Raw genomic sequence first — 25,477 nt, 5'->3', positions numbered from 1 at the left:
ACTATATACCTGTGTGTGTGTGTGAATGAAGTTGTCTGTTGTTAAAGATGATTGGGTTGCGTTTTCCTGTATTTTTTTTAAAATGCCAGATCCTCTGCCTAGCTGAAGTTATAGTTTTTGAGGCTGTTTTTTTTGCCCCTTTCTCCCTGGCTTAGGGAAGCGTGCGACTGCAGCAGCATGCGGGCGGGAGTGTAACTCCGATCAGCAGGGCAGTACAGGGAGTCTGGTCTCTGTGGGGCTGAGCTCCACGCTGGAGCTCCGCTCAGGAGTCTGGTCTCAGTGGGGCTGAGCTCCACGCTGAAGCTCCGCTCAGGAGTCTGGTCCCTGTGTCTGTGGGGCTGAGCTCCACGCTGGAGCTCCGCTCAGGAGTCTGGTCCCTGTGTCTGTGGGGCTGAGCTCCACGCTGAAGCTCCGCTCAGGAGTCTGGTCCCTGTGTCTGTGGGGCTGAGCTCCACGCTGGAGCTCCGCTCAGGAGTCTGGTCCCTGTGTCTGTGGGGCTGAGCTCCACGCTGGAGCTCCGCTCAGGAGTCTGGTCCCTGTGTCTGTGGGGCTGAGCTCCACGCTGGAGCTCCGCTCAGGAGTCTGGTCCCTGTGTCTGTGGGGCTGAGCTCCACGCTGGAGCTCCGCTCAGGAGTCTGGTCCCTGTGTCTGTGGGGCTGAGCTCCACGCTGGAGCTCCGCTCAGGAGTCTGGTCCCTGTGTCTGTGGGGCTGAGCTCCACGCTGGAATCACTGGGATCTCTATAAGACCCGACTGGACCAAGTTTTGAGATCGAGGAGTTACTGGGAACTGGACGAGCGCTCATGGGCTGAATGGCCTCCTCTCTCTCTCTCTCTTGTCCCCCCCGCCCACCCGATCTGTTTTCGATTGGAAGCTCTAGATGGAGCACTTCCTACCCTGGCAGGAAGCAGTGATTTCCGGTTACCACGACTACTGACCTGACCTGAAAGGAAGCCTGTCTGCATTTAGAGCTTGTTTTTGTTGTGTGTGTGCTTGTGTGTGTGCATGCGTGTGTGTGTGTGTTTTTTTTTTTTTTTTAACAGATGTATCTTTTTATGCTCACCGTAGGCCCCCCCCCCCCACTCTTTTACCACGTTTGTCTCCAGTAGCGCTGTGCTGGCAGTATAATGGCATTGGCAGCACGAGCAGAGCACCAATGGCTTGAGGCTGCAATGTGTACCACTGCAATGTTTTCACATCATCCCACTGCACTTCCTAAACCGAGAGAGAGAGCGAGAGCGCTCCTTCGTTTCCCAGGAAACTTTTCTCCCGGGCTCCTTGACAGAATTCTGAGGTGTAAGAAACTCAAGGCAGCAAACATTTCCACTGGCATCTCTCCCAAGCTCCTGCCTTCAGCAGATTATAGAGACGCCCTCCAGTGGCAGGACAGGGTAGCAGCAGGTAGTGAAGTCCCAGCACCACCGCTGACGTGGACCTCATCGCTGCGCCCCAGAGGGATTTGTTTTTATAATGTTTTCGGAGTCGCTGCGCTCTGCGTCCCTCGATACACCGCAGCGTGCGTGCCCCAGTGCCTCTCCGCTCATCGTGAACGTGGCAGTAGCAGAGTATTCACAATTTCCATCCTGACCCAGTCTGTCTGTCTCTGCTCGTTCTGTGGTGCTGCAGCGGCTGCTGTTTTCAATGGAAAATGAATTGATCACATTCGCAAACACCTGCCTTTTGTTTCTGTGCTGGTGGTGTTAAATACACAGCTGGAACAACGCTTCACAGAAACACATTGCACTGCATTTTCCTCCTGTGGTTTCTCTCTTTTTTTTGGGGGGGTGGGGGGTCGTTTTCATCATAGTGGCGGTTGGAAGGACGATAATTTGAGCAAAAACTGCAATGCAGATTGCACTGGAGATTGTGTGATAGACGCAGGGTATTGTAGATGGAGAGATTGCTCTGTGCTGGGCTTTACTGTGGGAATAACTGTAGCAGACAACCTGAGCTGAGTTAGGCACACTGTAGTGAGGAGAGCACTGGGCCCTGGCTCTGTGTGTGTGTGTGTGCGTGTGTTTGAATGGGTCCTGGCTCTGTGTGTGTGTGGGTGTGAATGGGTCCTGGCTCTGGGTGTTTGAATGGGTCCTGGCTCTGGGTGTTTGAATGGGTCCTGGCTCTGTGTGGGTGTTTGAATGGGTCCTGGCTCTGAGTGTGTGTTTGAATGGGTCCTGGCTCTGGGTGTTTGAATGGGTCCTGGCTCTGGTGTGTTTGAATGGGTCCTGGCTCTGTGTGGGTGTTTGAATGGGTCCTGGCTCTGGGTGTGTGAATGGGTCCTGGTGGTGTTTGAATGGGTCCTGGCTCTGGGTGTTTGAATGGGTCCTGGCTCTGGGTGTTTGAATGGGTCCTGGCTCTGTGTGGGTGTTTGAATGGGTCCTGGCTCTGTGTGGGTGTTTGAATGGGTCCTGGCTCTGTGTGTGTGTTTGAATGGGTCCTGGCTCTGGGTGTTTGAATGGGTCCTGGCTCTGTGTGTGTGTTTGAATGGGTCCTGGCTCTGGGTGTTTGAATGGGTCCTGGCTCTGAGTGTGTGTTTGAATGGGTCCTGGCTCTCTGGGTGTTTGAATGGGTCCTGGCTCTGAGTGTGTGTTTGAATGGGTCCTGGCTCTGTGTGTGTTTGAATGGGTCCTGGCTCTGTGTGGGTGTTTGAATGGGTCCTGGCTCTGTGTGTGTGTTTGAATGGGTCCTGGCTCTGTGTGGGTGTTTGAATGGGTCCTGGCTCTGTGTGTGTGTTTGAATGGGTCCTGGCTCTGGGTGTTTGAATGGGTCCTGGCTCTGTGTGTGTGTTTGAATGGGTCCTGGCTCTGGTGTGTGTTTGAATGGGTCCTGGCTCTGGGTGTTTGAATGGGTCCTGGCTCTGAGTGTGTGTTTGAATGGGTCCTGGCTCTGGGTGTTTGAATGGGTCCTGGCTCTGTGTGGGTGTTTGAATGGGTGCTGGCTCTGTGTGTTTGAATGGGTCCTGGCTCTGTGTGTGTGTTTGAATGGGTCCTGGCTCTGAGTGTGTGTTTGAATGGGTCCTGGCTCTGGGTGTTTGAATGGGTCCTGGCTCTGTGTGGGTGTTTGAATGTGTGCTGGCTCTGTGTGTTTGAATGGGTCCTGGCTCTGTGTTTGAATGGGTCCTGGCTCTGTGTGGGTGTTTGAATGTGTGCTGGCTCTGTGTGTGTGTTTGAATGGGTCCTGGCTCTGTGTTTGAATGGGTCCTGGCTCTGTGTGGGTGTTTGAATGGGTCCTGGCTCTGTGTGTTTGAATGGGTCCTGGCTCTGTGTGGGTGTTTGAATGGGTCCTGGCTCTGTGTGTGTGTTTGAATGGGTCCTGGCTCTGGGTGTTTGAATGGGTCCTGGCTCTGTGTGGGTGTTTGAATGGGTGCTGGCTCTGTGTGTTTGAATGGGTCCTGGCTCTGTGTGGGTGTTTGAATGGGTCCTGGCTCTGTGTGTGTGTTTGAATGGGTCCTGGCTCTGTGTGTTTGAATGGGTCCTGGCTCTGTGTTTGGATGGGTGCTGGTGAGCCCCACTGCTTTTTGTCCCATCTCTGGTGATGGTGAATCAGTTCGGTCTGCAGCATCGTTGGAAAACGATTGTGATGCCGCTCCGAGTCTCCGAGGAAAGCCCGGAATGACGGTGTGTTCTGTCCCCGCCCACGGCCCCATCCTCCTGCCACGCTGCCTGCCTGCCTGCCTCCCACCCCATCGGTCTTGTTGTTGTTGAGAGATGGGGGCGGGCTGGTTTCACTGCTATCTTTAGCTCGGCCCGGGCCAGGGTGCCTTTCCGGAAACCCCCGTTTTCTTTTTATTTTCCGCTGTTTATTGCTGAAACAGAAACCGAGAGACGGCAGCCAGGGCTGAAATGGATTCTGAAATCTCTTTAAAGAGGAACAGCCCAGCCCGGCCCCTGTTCACGTATTCACCAGCACGCTGCTGCTTTATGAATACAGCCTCGCAGCTCTGTGCAGCGTGAGGCCGCAGCTGTCAGTCCCTCTGTGTCCCTGTCCTCACCGTGGACGCTGGGGGCTCTCGTTCCCCTGTCCCAGTCTCTGTAAAGAGGCAGGGTGGGAGCGTGTGCTCAAGGGAGTTCCTGGAAAGGGACCCTCATCTCTCAAAGCACGAATGACTGTTATACCAGGGCAGACCGATAGCAGCTGTAAATATTTTACAAGTCAGCCAAGTGTTAGACGTGTAGAATTTCAGCTAAAACTGTTCATATCCAATGTAGCTGTTGGCCTTGGTGTTGAAGCAGCAGTGAGGGTACAGTGCGGTCAGTTTATTTCTTACTCTGTGTTCCTTCACAGTCTGTTGCTGGTACAGTTTAAGTACTCTACACACTGGGCTGTGTTTTGAAAGTGTTTCCTCCAGTCATTTTAATGCTCCTGGTTTTTTTGAAAGAGGTGAAACGGCTCGTTAAATTTGCAAGACCAGGCGCAAACAGCTAAGCAAATTGTGATCTTCGGCACCCTCGAGGTCATCAGGTCTTAGTTGGTATCATTTTATTTTTTAATTGAGGATTGGAGGTCACTCTTTGAAATTCTGGGCAGTCTTACACAGAAATACGTGTAATAACGTACACACTAGTGATGGCATGACTGACTTACAAACCTTCACCGTGTCAAAGGGTATTACACTACTAACTCCCTTGATAAGGAGGACAGGACTGTAATCAATTTGTGTGTGTAATTACGTTATATATATATATATTTGAAACTGTGAAAAATCACATTTGTATAATTTGTGAAGTAAGTGGTTAGGGAGTTTTTTTGGTTTTGTTTTTCCTGTTTTGGAAAGTCATTTTGGTGATTGCTCTTTTGAGAAGTGGCGCTCTGTTCTCGGTACCTCGGGGTGACTCGCTCGACACACACACTCGTATTTTCCAGCCTGTCAGTTAGCGAGCGCCTGTGTTGTGGCTTCTGCCGACGCCCCCACCTCCCCTCTCGACGAGATAACAGGAAAATGTTGTTTTTTTTTTTTTTTTTAAAAATCGACATCTAGAAATCTAAACCCTGTTTCATCAGAGGAAAGAAATAAAAAAATAAAAAAAACGAAGCTAATTCTACAGAACTGTAAAAAAAAAAAAAAAAAAAAAAAAAAAAAAACCCAAAAGCTTTTGGATTACTTCACTAGCGAGATGCGTAGCAGTTTGATCCATTCCTGGTTTTACTGTGAGTTCAGAAAGACCACACCTGAGTTTGTTACTTGCACAAGCTGGCAAAGTGAGGAATGTTTAAGACAGTCAACAGCGAACCAATTAGGGACTGCCAGGCGCTTTGATTTAGAACCAGTCGAGTCAGTGGGACGTTATCAAGGAAAATCATCCTATAGGAATGGGCCAGTAGGTACCTACTAGCCTCCCAACCCCGAAATCTACCCCCTAACCCTCTACCCCCTGATGTCTACCCCTAAACCTAATCTCTACCCCCGAACCTCACTGTGTTACTATTAAACTGTGTTAGTTCAACACTGTATAGCGCCCTCTACTGGCTGCTGCATCCAACGTGCATCTAAGCGCTTGATCCAGACCGACTCTCCCTGTTTGGGAGTCTAGTAGATGCCCAGTGGCCCGTTCCTATGGGATGAATCGACTGATTGTAATCAGATCGGGTGGGATTGCTACAGAGGTCTTAATCTCATTTAAAAAACAAAAGTAAAATAAATAGAAATTCTCCTTTTTTAAAAAAAATATTATTTATATATATATATAATTGATTTTTGTTGCCAGCCGCGTCCAGATGGTTTCAGGGTTGAGTTTGAAAATGAAGAACGTGTTTGTTTTGTGGAGTTCTGCTATTATATATTTGTTATGGGTTACGACTTGTCTAGGAAGTGCAGATTCAGCGAATTCTGCTCACCTTTCAGCTGTAGCAGCCAGCTTCACAAAGCACTGCCAGAACTCAGCAGGCTGCCAGCGAGCAACTGTCTTGATTTCTACCGGTTTCAAAAGACAATGTGTTCAGGTACTGGAATGATAAGGCTTAGTAGAAATCCACTTGGAGAGCCGGTGTGATGCCGGATAGATGCGTTATTTTTTTATTTATTTATTTTTTTTATGAAAGTGAATTGGATTTAGTAGACCGCTGCTGATCTGCTTTGTGAAGCCAGCCCCTGGGTTCTGATCTAGTTTGGTGGACTCCACCTTCGTCTCAGTGGACGTTAATCCACATTGCAAATCCCTTTATTTTTTCTTTTTAAATAGGTCCAGTCTTTACTGGATCCTGTATAGCTTTGTAATTATTATTTTTTGTAGTGAATGCAGCCTCGTCTCTTGGACTGCGATTCAGCCAGGGTTCTGTCCCCAGTCTCTGCTCCGGCGCTCCCTTTTTCTTTCTCGCGGATCAGGCATCTGCTGCTTCCATCTTGGCCCTTCCTGTCGGATTCCAGCGGCAGAATTCCAAGATTCCTGAAATTCTGGCTCATTTCCTGAGGGAGAATTCCTGCAGATTGGCAGGGAGGCAGTCCACATCGTGCCAGATGGAAGCTCTTTCTCCCCCTGACTCCCTCTCGCTCGCTCGCTCTCTCCCCCTGTCTCCCTCTCGCTCTCCTCTCTCTCCCTCTCTCGCTCTCTCCCCTGTCTCCCTCTCGCTCGCTCTCCCCCTGTCTCCCTCTCGCTCGCTCTCTCGCTCGCTCTCTCTCTCCCCTCGCTCTCCCCTGTCTCGCTCGCTCGCTCTCTCCCCCTGTCTCCCTCTCGCTCGCTCTCTCCCCCTGTCTCCCTCTCGCTCGCTCTCTCCCCCTGTCTCCCTCTCGCTCGCTCTCTTCCCCTGTCTCCCTCTCGCTCGCTCTCTTCCCCTGTCTCCCTCTCGCTCGCTCTCTTCCCCTGTCTCCCTCTCGCTCGCTCTCTCCCTGTGTGTGTGTGTGTGTGGAGCAGCATTATGGGGCGAGCCCTGAATACCATACTGTGAACTGTGATACAAAGAGCTGGATTGTAAAGTGCATTGCATGATGTGTTCTATAGCTGGGATAGAGCTTTGATCAGCTAGAGCCCAGTCTGTGTTCACCCCTGGGGCTGACGGACCCCACTGCTGCACTCGCCCCTCTCACAGGATCCCTGAGGGGTGAGGGGGGCAGGAGCAGCTGCAGGCTTCCCCGCCCCCCTATAGATCTCCATGCTCAAACTGCAGTTAAAGTCCGTCCTGCTCACCCAGTCCGCTTCCCCTTGCAGTAATCAGCTGTTTGTCTGGCACTGTTCTTGAGTCTTTTAAGATGAGCTCGGATTGGGAAGGCCGGGTGAGTCTGTGTGTCTCTGTGACGCATAGTGAAGATGGTTCTGTATTTGTTCTGTAGTAGCTGTGGTAAGGTTATGTCATGCAGACACAGTGTGTTGTTGATTTATGTAACACACTGAAGACTGGAGTAACTGCTGTGCAGCTTCGCATGAGAAGTGAGGAGGTGGAGAGTTCACAGCTTATTTTTGTGTCACTTGGCTGGCAGTATGAAGAGTTTGCCTAATAGATCTTGGATCGGTATTGCCACACGCCGAGACACGCCCACAGTGACAGAGACACGCACACACACAGTGACACACACACACACACAGGCCTACGGAAATGTAATTTGACCAACTGTGCGTGTGTGTGTGTGTGTGTGTGTGTGTGTGTGTGTGTGTGTGTGTGTGTGTGTGTGTGTGTGCGTGTGTGCGTGCTTTTGAGAAATTGTTGCTGGTGTTTGCACCTCGCATAGGAAGCCACAGCAGTGATCAGGAGGTTTCGAGGTACTGTGAAGAACAGGAAGTGGGGCAACCTGGTCTCTGAGCGCAGAGCGGAGGGGCGAGGTGCTGCTCTCTGTCCCGGGCCCCTTTGTAACAAAACCAAAAAACAACAAACCAGCACAGCCAGCTCGAAACGTTTGTAATTCGGCCGTTTCAGTTATTTCATCTCGTCGGTATGAGGTTGATTTTCTAGAATTTATTCCAGTTTTGAATCAGAGCGTGATCAGCCCCGGTGTGTGTAGCGAACAAGCTCAGCTGTGTCTGATTTAAACTCCTAGTAAAACCAGGAATGGATCAAGCAGGCTGTGCAATGGGAGTCTCATTCCCATCCTTATACAGTATAGTGTTGAATATTTAAGTCATGCAGAATACTAAAGGATGGTGCCAAACTGAAGCCAGTGTGTTTTGCTTTTTGTTTTGGTCTATCGCCTTTTATGGAATGTTTTAAAAAATAACGTAATTCAAGAAATCCAAGATGTTCGCATGCTATTGCCAATGGAGAATGCTGGTTTTGTTTAAAATTGGAAAATATGTCATTGCTTTTATATATATATATATATATATATATATATATATATATATATATATATATATATATATATATATATATAAACTTTCAACTTTTTCACCAGCCAAAGCCAAATTCGCAAGCAAGGGAAAAATCATATCGAGTGTCTGATTGGCTGCGAAACTCACCAATCGGGTCCCCCCCTTTGGAAACAATGCAGATCTGCAGTTTGAAAGGAGCCGTGTGACGTCAGGGCTATTTTTGGCGAGCTCCGCCCAGTTGGCTATTTTTGGTCTCTCAGCGGGGCCGGTCTAGCTCTAGCGCACCCAGTTCCTATACCTCTCTCTCTCTCGCTATTATTAACCGGGTTCTTGCGTTGCTGGGTTGTTTGAGAAAGGAGTTTAGTTTAGATTAGAGAGAAGCCGAGGAGTAACTGCGCACAGTTGAACCATCCAAGCTAAACAAAACAAAACAGGGGGGGGAGGAAATATAGCATCCGGAAACAGAAAACAAAACTTTTTTGCATGTTTTAAAATGTGTCGTTCTTAAAAAAAAAAAAAAAAAAAAAAAAGGAACACAAAAGCTGCTTTGCAAAGTTATTTTTTTCTTCCTGCAAACGAAGGCTGTATTTTCCTTGCGCGCTGTGAATTGAAAAAAAAATGATTTTCAAATGATTTTTTTTATTTTTTATAATTGCAACCGCAGCTTGGGGAGAAGTCGCGCAGGATAGACCTCTTTTTTTTTTTTTTGTTCTGTCGTGTGCTGCTTTCCCTTCACTGTGATGCAGCAATCCGTCGCTGACGAGAAACACAAAGTCGCTTCCTCCCCAGAGCGCCGCTGCCTGTGCTTGGAGGTTAAATCGCGATCATCTGTTTAATATCAACCGATAGAGAAGGACAATCGCAGCAGCAACACGAGTAACCGGGCAGCCTTATTAGTCCAGGGATCTGGAGGGGGGGTTTGTTCCGAGCAAAGTTATTTCGCTTTGAGTTTCAAGTGTGAAAAGAGCTTTTTTTTATACTGGGAGACGGGAGTGTAAATACCAGTATCCAGAAGCGAGCGTTTGCGTAGCCGGCTGCAAACCCCTTTGGTGCATCGCCATCTCAATGAACATTGCTTTGTCGACACAGGTCTGTTTTTTAAAAACATTTTTTACATGCATTTTTTTTTTTTTTTTTTTTATATATATAATTTAAAAACACACAGGAATAGTTTTATTTAATTAGTTTAAGCGCACCTGCTCCGCGTCTCGTTTCTCTTTTGATTTTCGCATGTTTTACTTTTTAAAAAGTTGAGCGCTGGCCTGTTTCATTTTGAAGGGCAGGTGATCGTCTTGCTGTCAGTGCGTTTAGTGTAAGATTAACCCACGAGTGTGATGCTGGTGGCTTGGATAATAAATAATCTATCCAGACGCAATGCTGATTGTATGTAGCCTATGTATAGAGATTGTGTTCTGTGTAAAGTGTGTGTGTGTGTGAGCCCCGCATTGCTCCGAGTTCACACCACATAACCCGCGCCAGTACCGCGCCAGATGTTGAATACCGTTTACGAGTCGGATTCGACTTTCTTCGCAGATGGAATTACGGCAAGCGGACAGATTCTAGAAGCCGAACCGGACCGACTCGCTTCCACGGCGACAACAGGTAGGACAGAGTTCCACTTCATTAATTAAAAACGAATTCCAGTGTCGCTAGGATCTCCCAACACAGCGACTGCCGCGTCACAGAAGCACGCAAGAGGGGGTTCTGCCGCTCGTTCAGACCCCCCCTGGTGTTAATGCATGCGTTAATTAACGTGACACCCACGTCCTTGTCTAAGGCAGTTCCGTTAAGGGTAGCTTTAAAAAATGTGCTTACTAAATTGTGTTGAAATGTATACAGAGTGATTAAAAAGTGTGTGTGTGTGTATATATATGTGTGCCTTTCCCAGTTATCTGGAGACTGGAGTAATTGTTAGCGATTTGGAAGGTCTGAGTAAGAACTTGTGAGAGTTCCTCATAGTGGTGGAAACGAGACTCCCATTGCAGAGCAGTTCAATCCATTCCTGCTTTTGCAGGAGCTCATTACCCACACGCTGTGGTGTTCTCAAACTCGTATTGAAGCCTGGGCAGTGGGTGAAGCTGTCTTGTTTCCACCCCTGCGCTGCCAGCTTAGTTCTTCAGGGGGTCAGGTTGGGTGCCAGCGTGTTCTCAGGGCTCAGGTTGGGTGCCAGCATGTTCTCATGGCTCAGGTTGGGTGCCAGCGTGTTCTGCAGGGGGTCAGGGTGGATGCCAGCGTGTTCTCAGGGCTCAGGTTGGGTGCCAGCGTGTTCTCAGGGCTCAGGTTGGGTGCCAGCGTGTTCTCAGGGGCTCAGGTTGGGTGCCAGCGTGTTCTCAGGGGCTCAGTTTGGGTGCCAGGGCTCAGGGGTCAGGGTGGATCCCAGCGTGTTCTCAGGGCTCAGTTTGGGTGCCAGTGTGTTCTCAGGGCTCAGTTTGGGTGCCAGCATGTTCTCAGGGCTCAGTTTGGGTGCCAGCGTGTTCTCAGGGGCTCAGTTTGGGTGCCAGCGTGTTCTCAGGGCTCAGTTTGGGTGCCAGCGTGTTCTGCAGGGGCTCAGGTTGGGTGCCAGCGTGTTCTGCAGGGGCTCAGGTTGGGTGCCAGCTCAGGTTGGGTGCCAGCGTGTTCTGCAGGGGCTCAGGTTGGGTGCCAGCGTGTTCTGCAGGGGCTCAGGTTGGGTGCCAGCGTGTTCTGCAGGGGCTCAGGTTGGGTGCCAGCGTGTTCAGGTTGGGTGCCAGCGTGTTCTCAGGGCTCAGGTTGGGTGCCAGCGTGTTCTGCAGGGGCTCAGGTTGGGTGCCAGCGTGTTCTGCAGGGGCTCAGGTTGGGTGCCAGCGTGTTCTGCAGGGGCTCAGGTTGGGTGCCAGCGTGTTCTCAGGGCTCAGGTTGGGTGCCAGCGTGTTCTGCAGGGGCTCAGGTTGGGTGCCAGCGTGTTCTGCAGGGGCTCAGGTTGGGTGCCAGCGTGTTCTGCAGGGGCTCAGGTTGGGTGCCAGCGTGTTCTGCAGGTTGGGTGCCAGGGCTCAGGGCTCAGTTTGGGTGCCAGCGTGTTCTCAGGGCTCAGGTTGGGTGCCAGCGTGTTCTCAGGGGCTCAGGTTGGGTGCCAGCGTGTTCTCAGGGGCTCAGGTTGGGTGCCAGCGTGTTCTCAGGGCTCAGGTTGGGTGCCAGCGTGTTCTCAGGGCTCAGGTTGGGTGCCAGCGTGTTCTGCAGGGGCTCAGGTTGGGTGCCAGCGTGTTCTCAGGGCTCAGGTTGGGTGCCAGCGTGTTCTCAGGGCTCAGGTTGGGTGCCAGCGTGTTCTCAGGGCTCAGGTTGGGTGCCAGCGTGTTCTGGGTGCCAGCGTGTTCTCAGGGCTCAGGTTGGGTGCCAGCGTGTTCTGCAGGGGCTCAGGTTGGGTGCCAGCGTGTTCTCAGGGCTCAGGTTGGGTGCCAGCGTGTTCTGCAGGGGCTCAGGGTGGGTGCCAGCGTGTTTTGAAAGGAGTTCTCCTGACCCTGCAGTTGGAGACTGCCCCCCTTTGGTTCACAGGGACATACAGCCTGTAAGCCGATGCGTTTGCATGGATGGCTGGGTCCCGCAGTGACAGAGGACCCAGTCCCTGGATCTGAGAGCCCCAGATCGGGTGTCTTTGCTGGGGGTCCGGTTTCGGGCAGAGAGCCGTGTCACCATTCATTAACAATGAGGGTCCAGAAACTGGCTCAGACTTGAGACCCATTCCACGTAATACTAGTAATAATAATAATAATAATAATAAATAATAATAATAATAATAATAATAATTGCAGTAGTAATATCCAGGGCTGCTCAGCTGTGCTGTACCCCCGCTCTAGAGAAATGTATTTCTATTTTAAAAGGTTCACGTGACAATGATCGGGGGGGGGGGGCGGTGATAATGAAGCTGATCGGGGGGGGGCCGGGGGGGGGGTGATAATGAAGCTGATCGGGGCCAGGGAGGGAGTGGAAAGCTCGAGGGCTGCAGTGTTACTTGTGAGTGAAGCCGTGTCTGATTGAGAGCAGAGAGGCACACAGGCTGCATTGTTGCGTTTCTCCGGGCGCAGTGTAATCAGATAGCGTAATCCCGGTGCCAGTGAAGTGCCAGTGGCTTGGGAGGCTTCGCCTCTTCCCATGCCAGAACTTTCTTCTGTATCATTAAGCTGCTATTATTTTTTCTTCTGTAGTACTTCTCATGTTTTTCGGTAAGTGTTTCGTTTCATCGTGTTTGACTTTAATTTTGGCCTCAAAGTTTGAGAACAATGAGTTTTGTAAGAGGCAGGGCTGACTTGATAATAGTGGAGTGTGTGAGTGAATGATGTCTGTGTGTGAGTGGGTCTGTGTGTGTGTGTGTGTATGTGTGTGTCCTATGTGTGAGATGTATGTGTGTGGGGGGGGCGGGGGGGTCTCTGTGTGCGTGTGTGCTTGTGCTTCTCTGTGTAAACAGACCACTCGTATATGAAGTGGAATATTTACATGACTTAAAGCCACTTGAATCAGAAGAGGAAATGCACCCCCCCCAACCTCCAAACACAATGCAGCTCTCTGGAATGAGACACTGTGAGTCACTCGCACTGAAACCAAAGCTGTGTTTCTGGAACACACAGGAGGGGGGAGGGGGAATTCCAAAACATGGAACCAGGAAAGGTTTTGGGGGTAACAATAGGCATGCTGTTTTTGGGAGCTGTTTTCCTGTTCCTCGCAGTCAGCTGACTGACGGTGCCGAGCTGTGTGCTCACAGCGAAACCTCAAACACAGCAGCATGAGGGAGAGGTAACTACACTGCTCCTACTGGAGCTGAGGAGCGAGGGAGGGAGAATTTGAGGATTACAGCAGGTGTATTTCGGTGCATAATGAAGATACATAGGATTTGCAGGTTTTGAAGATGTTCCATTTTTGTTTCCCGTGGTATTTTGGCTGTTTTTATTACACTTTCATAAGCTTGTCTAAAGAGTTTGCCTCCTGTGTATCAGTGTCTGCTACAGGGTAATGTTGTACAGGAATTCATCCACAGTATAGCAGCCTGCACTGTTGATTGGATGTGTGGGTAAAGAAACACTAAACTGAAGTCCAAGGAGAAGCATTCAGTTGAAGCCTCCAGCGTAACTACAGCGTGGAGCAAGCTGCAGTGTGTGTGTCTGTGTGCGTGTGTGTGTGCGTGTGCGTGCGTGTGTGTGTGCGTGCGTGCGTGCGTGCGCTGCGTCGCTGCGAAGCCTCCCTTAGCTCTGCAGGTTCTGTCATGCATCGTTTGCCATTTAGCTGCCAGAATGAAGACCTCAATGACAGCTTCACTCTCAAAGCTGTTGGCAAGAGCTGCGTCTTGTGCAAATGCACGCTGCGGAAAACAGCGTGCTGTAAGTACAGCGGCGTTTCCCAGCCTGAGCAGGTTGCGTTGGCGGGGTGAATGCTCTGGAAGTGTGGGGGCGTACGGAGGAACTCATTGTGCAGAAGCCGCCGGTGTGTGGGGCCGGCGGAGGGAGGTTTTGAATCGGCGCCCCCTCCCAGAAACGTTAGAATCCTCTGAAGTGCCGGAGCAGCTGTGGGGGTGATGCGAATGAGACTCCCTTTGCAGGGCAATCCTGAGCCGTTCCAGGCTTCCCCGCGAGCTCTCTCGCCAGGTCGGCATTTGCAAGTGAGAACGTGATGCAACTTGTCTGGATAAAGGAAGGTTTTGATTGATTGATTGATTGATTGACAGCTCGCAGTGAGGACGACAGTTGATTACTGTCATTGCTCGTTGTTTTTTTGTTTTTTTATAAAGACAGAGGAGAGGGATACAGTGTCTGTGTATTCTAAGCTGCGGAGCGCTGCGTGTCCAGGCTGCCCTGCCTCACACGAGTGTTTGATCATGTATGTTGCATGCAGTACAGTGCAGCAGTGATCCGTGTTGACAGTGTACGCTCACATGGTATTCATGTGCAAGGCAGGGGAGTGCCCTCTCTCTCTCAAGCACATCCTGTTGTGTTTTGATGTTTCTGCTTGACGCTTTCTGGAGTTTCCCAGCACAGACTCTCCTAATTTGCATCCCCTTTAAAAAGTTCACCAGTGTATTTCTTTGCAGTTCTGCCGTGCAGTGCCACAGTTTTATCCTGGCTTGCCCCCTCTATTAGTATCTTATCATACCACAGACAAGCACTGTCATTCTTTCCAATGCTTGCCTGTGCTGTACTGTGCTTCGTTACACTTTGCTATGCAATGGGAATCAATTCCATCCCTGCAGTCTGAGCCATTCCTGGTTTTACTAGGAGTTTAATAAGGTCCACCTGACCTTGATGCCTTTACACACATATCAAGCTCTTAGTAAAACCTGGAATGGGTGAAACCGCTCTGCAGTAGGAGTCTAGTTTGTGCATTGTCAGTATGAGGGATTGCTCCGTGTTCAGTGACAGCCCATGCATGGATAACTATAATGCAATTTGCATGACCCAGAAACAGCAACAGACAAATGAAATGCAGGGCGTGTGGTCAACTCGCTGTCAGTGTAACCTGCTGCCAAGGGAAACAGTCTCTGAGTAATTTCCAGCTTTCAAGACCTAAACAGAAAGACACGCTGTAACCCCTTCATATCTACAGAAACTCCCGTGTTGACATCGTGCCTTTGTAACGGTGAGCGTGAGTCATCGGTTCGAATGAACAGCGCGCAATCGGGGGGGGGGTACGGTAATGGTGCCCGCAAAGAGAACAGCTATGTCTGCACTAAGAACAGGAGTCACAGTTTGAGGTTTTGACAAATGAACTGTTGAACTGTTTTGTTTTCGCACAAACTCAGAAATGCTGATTGTTATCGAGGCACGTAGAGATATTGGATTTTGTTTGAAAAGTTTCCATGCGCAAACTGATTATATGTTATAACTTCCATACCTAACATATAAACAGCAAAAACATTTTCTTCAGTAAATAAATCAAGCTGCCGAATTCAGCTGCTGATCAGAAACGCTGTGCTGGGAATGGTCCGAGAGGCTCATGCGTACAGTGGCTGTTTCTCCTGCGCTTTTCTCTAAATGGGGTTTAGAGTATTTGTGTGCGTCCCAACAGGACAAAACTGCTCCCTTTGACCCCCCCTAAGTGGAGGGTGACCTGTCTGGAGCGCAGGTCACAGGGGTCACTCCTTCCTGCCGAGCTCGGAGCTGATCGGACATCTGGACACCTGTCCTGCCAAGCCAGTATTGCTGAAAAGCTCTCTGTGACCCATGGTGCCAGACAGACTCACAGAGGGTTTCAAAGTGTTCTCTCCCTTCCGTCCTGTGGGTCCTGCATTGCGGGAGCCTGTTTTTGGGAGTTGTCGGTGTGGCAGAGCGTTGCAGGGGCTGCCTCATTCCTGGCAGGGATTTGCACTGACGGCTCCCAGGCAACTCGCTGGTGTCATTCCAGATCTCTGAACACACAGCCAAGCGCCTGGATTTCAGGCTGTCATATCTTCTTTATTTGTTTGTATTAATCCTATAAATAGAGATCGCTCCTGGGCTGGAAGGAGCAGAGCGGTGGGGCCGGATCTGAAAACAACTATTCCTTTTAATCTGCGATTTAGTGAACTGAATAGAGAAGTAGATACAGCCCTGCGTGTGCGCGTCTGTGTTTGGTGATGTTTCGGTTCTCCCTCCCCTCCTCTCCATGCACACACGATTCCTGCCTTCCCGCGCTCTCTGGCTGCAGTGAATTCCATCCTGCCCCTCACGACCCCCCCCCCCCCCCCCCCATTGATTTATGGCAGCCCCCTTCAGAGGCTCCAGTTCAGTCTTCCACTTTGCCATCAACTTAACAATTTTAACAGGACAGGCCCTTTTGAGAGGAGAGGAGACCAGAGGGGCAGCACATGGTAGGAGCAGGTCACACAGTCTGCACACAAGCGACTGCACACACAAACTGCTCGGGTCTACAGACACAGCTAACGACTCGAGCTGAATAATTGTAACCTTGTGCAGTTCATTTTCATTAATTTGAAGTCACCCAGCTTTGATAATCCTGTTCGACCGGCTCTGTGAGCTTCGCTGGCTCCCACAGAGCGCACACCTCTCTGCTCTGGTAAATTTGGCTGCGTTTGTTTTTGGCAGACCTGGCAGGGTCAAATTTCGCTGGGCTGCTTCCTCCACCTGCAGCTGGTGACAGAGACGAGTGAAGAAGCTCTGGGGATAGTAAAACAGCCACTCTTAACACAAGCTGTATCCCACAGCCACTAGGACAACTGCAAAAAAAACCAGAGAAATAAAAATTGAGGAATGTTGAACTTTCCCCTTCCAGGAATAAGCTGTCAGGTGTGCCGATGACTGTATACCTGTGTGTGCACGCGGGGTGTAATTAACACAGACGTGTCACAGGAGGAGACTTACCTAAAGGAAATAAAACTGGGAGGATCTGATGTGTTTGTTTTCCAGCTCAGCCCTCAGCTGCTCTGAAGAGATTCTCACATTTGTTTCTCGTTGCTCTGTAGAGTTTGCTGGACCCTCTGCTGATGCACTGTCCTTTGCACTGCTATTATGTCATTGTTGATACAAATTGCCTCGATCCTAAATTGTTACTTCTTATCTCGTGTGGTATTCTAGTAGTGTTTGCACTCACTGTAAACTACACTGTATTTAAAAAGTTTTTTGCACCTTCACACGTGTAAAGCACTTTGGATAAAGGCGTCTGCCAAATAAACATCATTACTGCTCGGTTTAAGAGGCAGTGCAGTCTTCTAGACCAGGTTTCGTCGTTAACCCTAAACCATCAATTTTGAAAGACGTGGAACAATTGAATTGTGACTAGTTTCGCAGTGTTATTTTCAATGTAAGTAGTCATTTTGTTCAATTAAATAATTTTAGAGATAGTTTGGGGGAGTTCGTGGAAAGGCAGGTCTGATTTCTTTTGAAACTCGCTGTAGTGAGAGGGGGAGGCCTTGTCCGTGAACGCCACAGCAAAGCAGATAAGTGTGGAGCCGTGCCGTTGCCGAGGCAACGGCGGTAGACAAGGGAAGTTGGGGTATAAAGACAGACACTTCCTGTAGGTGGAGTTGGCACGTAATCTGTGTGTTTTAGTAACTTCTATTTTTTATTATTATTATTTTTTTTTTACAGGATGTTACAGTTTGTCGTTCATCGTTGCGATTTCATCTTTTCAGTAAAGACTTTCTCTTTTTAAAATCTTAACTAGTATAAGCTGCCTTGTCAATGTGAGGAGGACCTACATTATATCACTCTTCTTTTTTTTCGGTTGTTCTTTCCCCCTCACATGTAAGGCGGAGCGGGGCTGGTTTCTTTCTGGCTCTCGCTGGTGGATTTTCTGACCGAGGAGGAAGTCAGGACACTAGATTTAGACGTGACAATTTTGAGCAACTTTGAATCTAAAAAAAGGCATTGCTGCTGTGCAGAAGTGAAAGGGGAAGCAGCGCTGTGAAAATCAAAAACAAAAGCCAAGCGTGCGGCGAACGGCAGGTAGGGAACACACGACCCTGCCCAGCGCTTCAGACAGACCCGCTGGGTCGCCTGCCCCGGCACAATCACTTGCTGCCACACAGCAGCATGATAGGGAGGCAAACCAGTAACCCTAGCGCCTGAACTCGCTGTGTGTCCAGATATATCAGTGTAACGCTGTGAAGCCACCCTGTTGCCGTTCCACTAGTGGCAGCCTGCCGCTGCTTTTAAAGTATAGGAGCAGTGCCTCTGTCTGCATTGGAGATCCTGGGGCAGTCCGCTCTTCTGCTCTGCAGGCACGGTGTTTCAGTGGTGGCGTGGGGGGGTGAGTTGGGTGTGCACTGTTCTCCAGTAGCTGCAGGGCAGTTGCTACCTTGTTAGATTGTTGTCCCAGGGCAGTTTTGTAAGGGAGATAGCCGAGCGTGGATGTGGTTTTACTACACTGGTATAAAAACAAAAGAAAACACCTCTTTCTGTTGTCATCAATCGCATGCCTGTGTCCCCTGAAGCAGCTGAAGCTGCTGTTCAAATAAATGAGGCACTTCTGTGAAGAAGATGGCTGCAGACCCCGCGGAGCTCCGATCTCTTTCACAGTGTCTCGCAGACCAGGGCTGTCCCAGGCAATGCTCCTCAGGGCTCCAGGGCTCCAGGGCTTCCCGAACCCCGGTCCCTGGGCTCTTGTATCTCGCTGATTTAATTTTGCGGCTGCAGTCTTGTTTCAGCCCCTGTGCTGCGGTCGTGTTTCTCGGAGGAGCTGCAGTTCCCCCCCCCCCTGGCAGATGCAGTTGGACTCCACGTGTTTCTCTGTTGCGACACAGGTTTTAAGCAACACAGGATCTCCATTTAGAGCTGCTGTGGTGACCACAATCCCACACTTCTGAACAGCGCTGGAGTGGGGAGGTGGTGATCTAGCTCAGCCAAGTGCCAAGACCAGCTCTGATTTCCTTCTGTCTTCAACTTAACCCTGAACCACAACAGCCTCTAGCATTAGGTCCAGCCTGGAGGGACTGCAGCATGGAAGGCAGTGGGTTTGAGGAGCTCAGGGGTTAGAGTTCTGGGCTGCAGTGTGGAAGGCAGTGGGTTTGAGGAGCTCAGTGGTTAGATAAAGAAAGCGCTGGGCTGCAGTGTGGAAGGCAGTGGGTTTGAGGAGCTCAGTGGTTAGATAAAGAAAGCGCTGGGCTGCAGTGTGGAAGGCAGTGGGTTTGAGGAGCTCAGTGGTTAGATAAAGAAAGCGCTGGGCTGCAGTGTGGAAGGCAGTGGGTTTGAGGAGCTCAGTGGTTAGATAAAGAAAGCGCTGGGCTGCAGTGTGGAAGGCAGTGGGTTTGAGGAGCTCAGGGGTTAGAGTTCTGGGCTGCAGTGTGGAAGGCAGTGGGTTTGAGGTTTAGATTTTTGTTTTGTTGTTGCTTGGAAAGGATTACTGATCAACAATGAAGTGAAACCTGAACTCCTATCAGGGTCCATTGTAAAAGAAACTTGATCCAACTCCTGTATCCCAGAACAATACCTAGCCTCTGTCCTGCAGCTTGCCCTTGGAAAACATGCAACAAAACAAACTTGATTCCTATCGCTGGTGCGTTGCAATGGATCCCGTTTCAGAGCCAAATTTAAAAAATAAATCAATAAATAGGAATGACCCATCGCGGAGTCGGCATTTCATCTTGGGACGCAGGACAGCTGCTGTCCCTCGGCACGCAATTGGGATATTGCTGGACTGCACTGCAACGCTGCGCAGGGATACAATATGTAGCACAGAATGAAGTGGCTCCCAGGCCCTTGCCACGTGAGGCGTCGTCTAGCATGTAAACACACATTTTAAATAGGATTTTAAATTCTTTTTTTCTTACTCCTAGGATGACAGTTTTGTTCTGCTTCCCCGAAGATAATACAGATCTTTGATGTAGCAGTCAGAGCCCGCTCCTGCTGCAGGGAGTAGCAGCTGTTTAGTTCAATTGGAAGCTCAGGTGACTGCCTGCAGCCGCTAAACGCACTTAACCCATTAAGCGCCAGAGTCCTCCTTTGAGGACTGGCTAGGTTTTTAGAATTCTCTTTTGGAGTATTTTTAATTGGCATCACCTACCTGTTTGACGTTTTCTTTCTAAACTATATTGTTGCAGTAACTTTAAAACTTTGTGAACCGCAGAAGTTGGGTCGAAGTGCAGCTGTTAATTCTGCAAACCCTTTCAGGTGCTTTTATGACACTTCAATTTAAAGCAGGCAGCTTGTAAAGACTAAAAATAAGTCTTGGTGTTTTCTTGCCCGCCGTGGCGATAAGGCTCCATTTTCTCTGTGTTGAGCTTCATAACCGGCGTGAAATTTCACTGCTGTGAATAACAGCGCCTCTAAACTAATACTTGACTGTCCTCAAAATAGGACGCAGCAGTCTGTAACCAAAATGAAGGATTTAAAAAAACAAAACAAGGGAGAGTAATTCATTGTTTCACACTGCTTGTTTAATTAAGTGGGAAAGTTGTGTAGGGAGGCAGCGTACAGCTATATATATAATATTATATATATATCATATAGAATATATATATATATATATATATATATATATATATATACAAAAAAACTCAATGAAGTAGGGCAAAGTGCATGCTGGGAAGAACAAGAAGAGACAGGAAAAGGAAGGCATGGATAAGAGTGCAAACAAAAGCAAGCGATGTTATTAGAAGAGAGAAAAAGCACTGAAATGGCAGAGTGGACCATCGCTGGACCAGAAGATAAGAGACTGGATGCCAAGAGATATACAGAGACCAAGAAGACCACCCCCAGGGAGGGAGTTTAATTAGCCTTTTGTGTTTCACTTGGTGCATCACCAGCCCCCCCTGCATGTTAACAGGGAGCATTCCTGCTTGAATTGCGAATGAGAAAAATCGCTGGTACTAGGCAAGAGGTCACAGTGGCTATGCAGAGATTGGTTTAACTCTGCAAAGCAGGAGGCCTTTTGCATTCTTGACTTTAATTTTAGCACAAAAATCATTTTTAATAGTTACGCATGACGTGGTGTCCTGTGTAAAAAAAAAAAAAAAAAAAAAAAAAAAAAAAAAAAAAACCTCGTAAAATAGACGTAGAGAATCAAATCATTAATTTATTTTTATTATTTTTAAATTTAAACAGTAGATTTTTTTTTTTTTTTTAATGGTGTGTCTCTCTGTCTCTCTCTGCCTGGTCTCAAGAGCTCCCAGCATCAGAATTTGTTTGAAAAAATGTGTTTTTGAAGTCCACTCCGATCCTGGAAATGCTATTAATTTTCATAGACACCCGGGGCTCGCTGGATTTCCATACACTTTGCAAAATGCTGAGCTGCTTCCCCACAAGAGCAGGAGAGCCTGCTCTGAAAATCCCTCCATCCAGAAACCAGCGCGTAGGGAAATGAGGCAGGGAGATCGGATCAGCTTCCCCGTGACACCGGGTTCAACTGTAACGTTAGACTGGCCGAGCAGTAGGTGACAGTGATAGCCTGTTGTGCTGAGAGTGGGTGTGTTGAGTTAGGGAGCCGCTCAGTGAAAGAACCCACTTCACGGCACGCTCAGTTCTGCTCCCCCTGAGCAGCTCGGAGCTGCAGAGTGGATTTCAGCGATCAGAGGGAGAGAGGAAAAATTCTCACTGTGAGCCTCTCGGGTACTGAACGCACCCATTGCTGGCAACGCTGTGGTTTGCTAGCATTATCAGGTCGTGTCCGAACAATGTTTTTCTGCCCTTTGTGTCTGGACAATGCAGTTTCTCTCGACTCTTGTCAGACAGTCCCTGGCCTGTCCAGCAGTTCAGGGCAGGTCAGTGTTCTCTCTCTCTCTCTCTCTCTGCAGTGCATCACTCTGGTACCCTGCCCTGCTTTTCATTGGAAGCAAAGACAGCCAGCATCCTGTTCAGTCCGGGGATAATTAAAAGCACGCCGTCTTCCGTCTCCACCGCGCAAGCAAAAAAAAAAAAAAAAAAAAAACTTGCTTTCTTTATTTTTATTAAAATGTAAATTAAATTAGCCTGGGCAGGGTGAGGATAGAATCCTGTCTCCAACTCCCAACAGTTTGGAGTGCACTGGGGGGGGGGGGGGGGGGGGGGACCCAGACAGAGTTCTCAAGATCAGTGCACTTGATATACTTTGGCCTCGAGCCTGCTTAATGAAAAACAAAAACAAAAAAAAAAACAGGGGGGGGGTCGGGCGCTTGTAAACACAGTGCTGTTCTCTTCTTTGACAGAGTCGCTAGGCCCCTGGGAACACGGTCCATGGAAGCGTATGGGAGCTGTGTAGAAGTGTGGAACGATAACCTGGCATGTTGAGAATGTGGAACGTTTGTGAGTTTCAGAATTCAGTTCTATTGGGGGGGAAGGGGGGGTCACCTGCAGCTCTCTGTGTAGCAGTGCAAATAATAGCCTGTCTGTGTCTCCTGGGTGTCGTCAGAAATTTTTTAGGCATCGCTGCTAAGCGCCTGTGTGTTTCTCAGGGGTGTCGAGTTTAGTTTTTGTTTGGGGGGCAGGAGGGGGCGGTTTTGGCAATGCTGAATAACACAAAGCTTCAAATTGAATAGCGCGTTTACTGTTACACTGAAAAAGACACCCGAGCCGGAGTCAACACAGGTGCAGAGCCGTTTGCATACTTCAAAAAAGAAAGAAACTAAACACTATTGGTTCAGATCTTTAAATAGATCTGTTGGAATGCTGCTCCATCACAGCGCGTGATGTTCCTGGTTTTTTAGCTCTGTGTTGAGTTGCATGGTGCTGTAGGCTCAGGGACTGGGCTCGCTCCATCTTGCATCTGTCTACAAACCGCACCTGTAGCTGCTTTTTTTTTGGTGGAAAGTACTAATAGTCAGTTTGGGTAATTGTAGTGGTTTAGGTAAATGGTGATGTCACAACAGGGGCTTTTTGTACAGCACAGAGAAGTACAAAGGAAACGATGCAGCATGTGCGTGACCTACATTGTGTGGACAGACCCGCACAGTGAGAAGGGAGCATTGTCATCAATTCTACTTACTGTCACCAAGCTGCTGTTTCTCAGCCTGAAAGTTTGCCAAGAAGAAAACATTTTGATAATAATTGGAGTTGAACCCTTAGCTGCAGTATGCATCGGCACAGATGGATATCGATGTGCATTTGAGAAAAGGAGAGGAAGACAAGAAGCAAGTAGCCTCTCCTGTACGAATTAAAACAGCGTGCTGATTGTTATGCGGAAAATTTGAAAAAGCAACTCAAGCTAAAATATGTATTTCTGATATATTCATAAGTGAAGTGGGATTAATACACTGGGCCGCAGGTCCCTGCATTACAGTATGGAATTTGGGAGTCTATAGTTATTCTAAGTGCAAGGCGTGTGTAAATCACCAAGTTTTTCCAAACCGTTTCTCAGCGCTGGCCATCTGTTTTGCTTTTCTTAGCCCGACAGAAGAGAATTCCCCAATGCGGTAATTATACAGAGGAAATTACAGGACCGCTCCGCAGCCAGGAATCCCTTCGCTAGATACTGTGTGTCTCGGCTCACCGTCGCGGTATAGGCTTGAGCTGCTGCAGACTCCGCTCAGGTCAACAGCGTCGCTCTTATTGCAATAGCAGGATAATGCAGCCCTGGCTGTTTCAGAGCCCCGCCCTGGAGGACACACTGATCGGAGCATTGCATCTGAAGTGGGGGGGCTAGGTCAGGGTCCGTGCCTGGCTGGATTTGCTATTTCAGTCTTACACAGGATGTGCCAGCGTGGGGAGGACTGCCTCGCTTTCAGTTTCAGCCAGGCACTGTTATTTTTTAAAGCAGATGTTAATCCCAGTAGGATTTATTACTGGCATTTTAAAAAGCAGCAGATTCCCCCGCTGCCAGTATAGCAGCACAAAACGCATTCTTAATAAAACCGCCTTTCAGTCAGAGTTTATACTCTAAGAAATGTTTCAAAGAGTTTTTGCGAGGATGAGAACTTGCCCTGCCAAAACCATTGATAAACAACAAAAAAAAACACACACACCCGTTTTCTAAAAACAGATCAACAGGAAATGGCACAGTGTGATTGTAGGTATGTGTGTGTCGCAGTGATATGAAAGCACAGCCCAGTGCAGTCTATATATAGAGCTCAGAAACGAGAAGTATTTTGTGGTCAGGATGTTGGCTGAGCAGGAGCTCTTACTGGCAATGCTTACTGGACCAGTAAAACCAGTGTATGGGTGGAATGTACTGGGAGTGTGGGTGGGTGCAATGCATGCCTGCGTGCCTAGATGCGAGGGGAGGAGGGGAGGGGGGGTGAAAGACAATTACAAGAATGTAACAGCCTTGCTGGCATTGTCTTACATCTCTGAAAAGGTATTTAAATCTGCATGTGCTGCTGGTTTGCACACAAAGCCGTTCCATTGTACAAGCTATCTCCTAGAGCAACCCCTGTGGAATGCAGCCGCACTAACCTCTGGCTCTGACTTCTGTCACTGGTGAACGATTTTGATAACCCCCCCCAGCAGGAAGTGGTGTAATTCACATGAGAACAAAAGACACACAGCCATACCATTTCAGCTGGATGTGAGGTGGGGGGGTTATGTGTGTTGGCAGGAAAGCAGTAGTGAGGTGTTTTGAGAGCCTGACCAGGCAGGGTCATTTGTTCCCAGTTTCTCCCAGCACAACACAGTGGTGCGGTTGCCTTGGTAACGAGCTGCTGGGCAGACGTTGCTCAGCTCTGGGTGTTGTCACTGCGTCTCTCGCCACACCGCGGCACTGACCTGGCTCTCAATATTGAAGCTGAGAAATACAAAAAATGAAAAAATGAAAAATGAAAGGAAAAAAAGAAAAATCAGAATACTCCTCATTATATACAGTCTGGAGCGTTTCCTGTTTGCTTAAGGTTGAGAGTACAGCTAGACAGCATGAGCCTGCTTTCTGGCTTTGAGAAGCAGCTGGTTTGTGACGAAGCCGGGGTGATGCGAGTTCATTTGGGAGCGGTGTGGGATGTGTCATCGATAGGCGTGAATGGAGGGAACACAGCCCCTTCCATTAAAATTATTTTTAATTCTACCGTTATCAAAATTCCCCAAAAGGTTCCTGTTTCGATTGAAGAGTCCAGCTCTGTTGGAGTCTGGCAGCGTTCCCTTTAATTCACCACCCCTCGATGCATTCGCATGCGGTAATTCCGATTTCCTTTTCTCCTCGACCGGAACCTTGCTTAAAACAAAACAAACAAACACGCACAAGTCTAAATTTAGCAGCTGTTTCTTTTTTCTTTTAGCTGTGAAAGAAGGCTTGCGGTTTAAGAGAGTCTGACTGCTGGGCTTTGACATCTTTCTCTCTCCTCATATCGTCTCTCATTCTCGGACCAGCGCCAGTCAGCTCTGCTAAAGAAAGTTTGCATCTTGTTAACCTAGGAAAGAGAAAGCAGGAGAAGTGAAGGAGGAGGGGGGGGAGTAAGGGGGTGCAGTGGTTGGAGAAAGGGGCTTTGTTACCAGGAGGTTCCAGGTTCAATCCCAGCCACTGACTCCCTGTGTGTGTGACCCCGAGCAAGACACTGAACCTCCTTGTGCTCTGTCCTTCAGACTAGACGTAAAACAAGTGAGGTCCTAGTGGAAGCAGTTGAGCAGTCTCTGTTTGGATAAAATTGTCCGCTTAATAATAATAATAATTCCAGCAGCAGAAGTGACCCGTGTTTGTTTTCCAGCGGATTCAAGCCCCCCTGCTTCCCTGGCAGTCCCTCAGGCTGCACCCATGGACCTGAGAGTGGGGCAGCGGCTGGTCAGGCCCGACTCGGACAGAACCATGCTGACTCCTGTCCCTCCCCACCACCACCCCCTCCTCATCGGCACCTACCCTGGCCCACCGCCCTGCACACAGATCTCCCAGCAGCAGCTGCAGCAGCACATCAGGGTGGGTGTGTGTGGAGATGTCTATCTCTCTATCCCAGTCAATCACAACCTTTATTATTTTCAT

General features: G+C 49.0%; 1 protein-coding gene and 1 long non-coding RNA gene across 15 annotated transcripts in view; both read left to right on the top strand.

Moving 5' to 3' along the window:
- Nucleotides 1-25,477, top strand: part of hdac7a (histone deacetylase 7a) — a 54,700-nt gene that overhangs the window by 7,865 nt on the left and 21,358 nt on the right. For 3 of the 12 annotated variants that reach the window (XM_041241581.1, XM_041241570.1, XM_041241571.1), the window contains exons 2-3: nt 9,767-9,835; nt 25,209-25,414. In XM_041241581.1, coding sequence (XP_041097515.1) covers nt 9,767-9,835; nt 25,209-25,414 — 275 coding nt within the window. Of the gene's footprint in view, nt 1-8,422; nt 9,323-9,766; nt 9,836-12,214; nt 12,409-20,133; nt 21,886-25,208; nt 25,415-25,477 lie in introns of those variants that run through there. The other 9 variants (XM_041241576.1, XM_041241577.1, XM_041241572.1 and 6 more) reach the window with 7 other exon arrangements.
- On the top strand, nt 9,845-12,031 carry LOC121308881. 3 transcript variants are annotated; one of them, XR_005948579.1, is made up of 4 exons: nt 9,845-10,391; nt 10,834-10,929; nt 11,077-11,226; nt 11,660-12,031. It is a non-coding gene; the product is annotated as an uncharacterized LOC121308881 (long non-coding RNA). The 3 variants fall into 3 exon arrangements; XR_005948580.1 differs by having other exon boundaries at nt 10,981-11,226; XR_005948581.1 differs by lacking the exon at nt 11,660-12,031 and adding an exon at nt 11,306-11,337 and having other exon boundaries at nt 10,981-11,226.

The sequence above is a fragment of the Polyodon spathula genome, unplaced genomic scaffold (genome assembly GCF_017654505.1).
Source record: "Polyodon spathula isolate WHYD16114869_AA unplaced genomic scaffold, ASM1765450v1 scaffolds_796, whole genome shotgun sequence".
Lineage (NCBI taxonomy): Eukaryota > Metazoa > Chordata > Actinopteri > Acipenseriformes > Polyodontidae > Polyodon > Polyodon spathula.
This window is presented reverse-complemented; position numbering and strand designations above follow the sequence as displayed.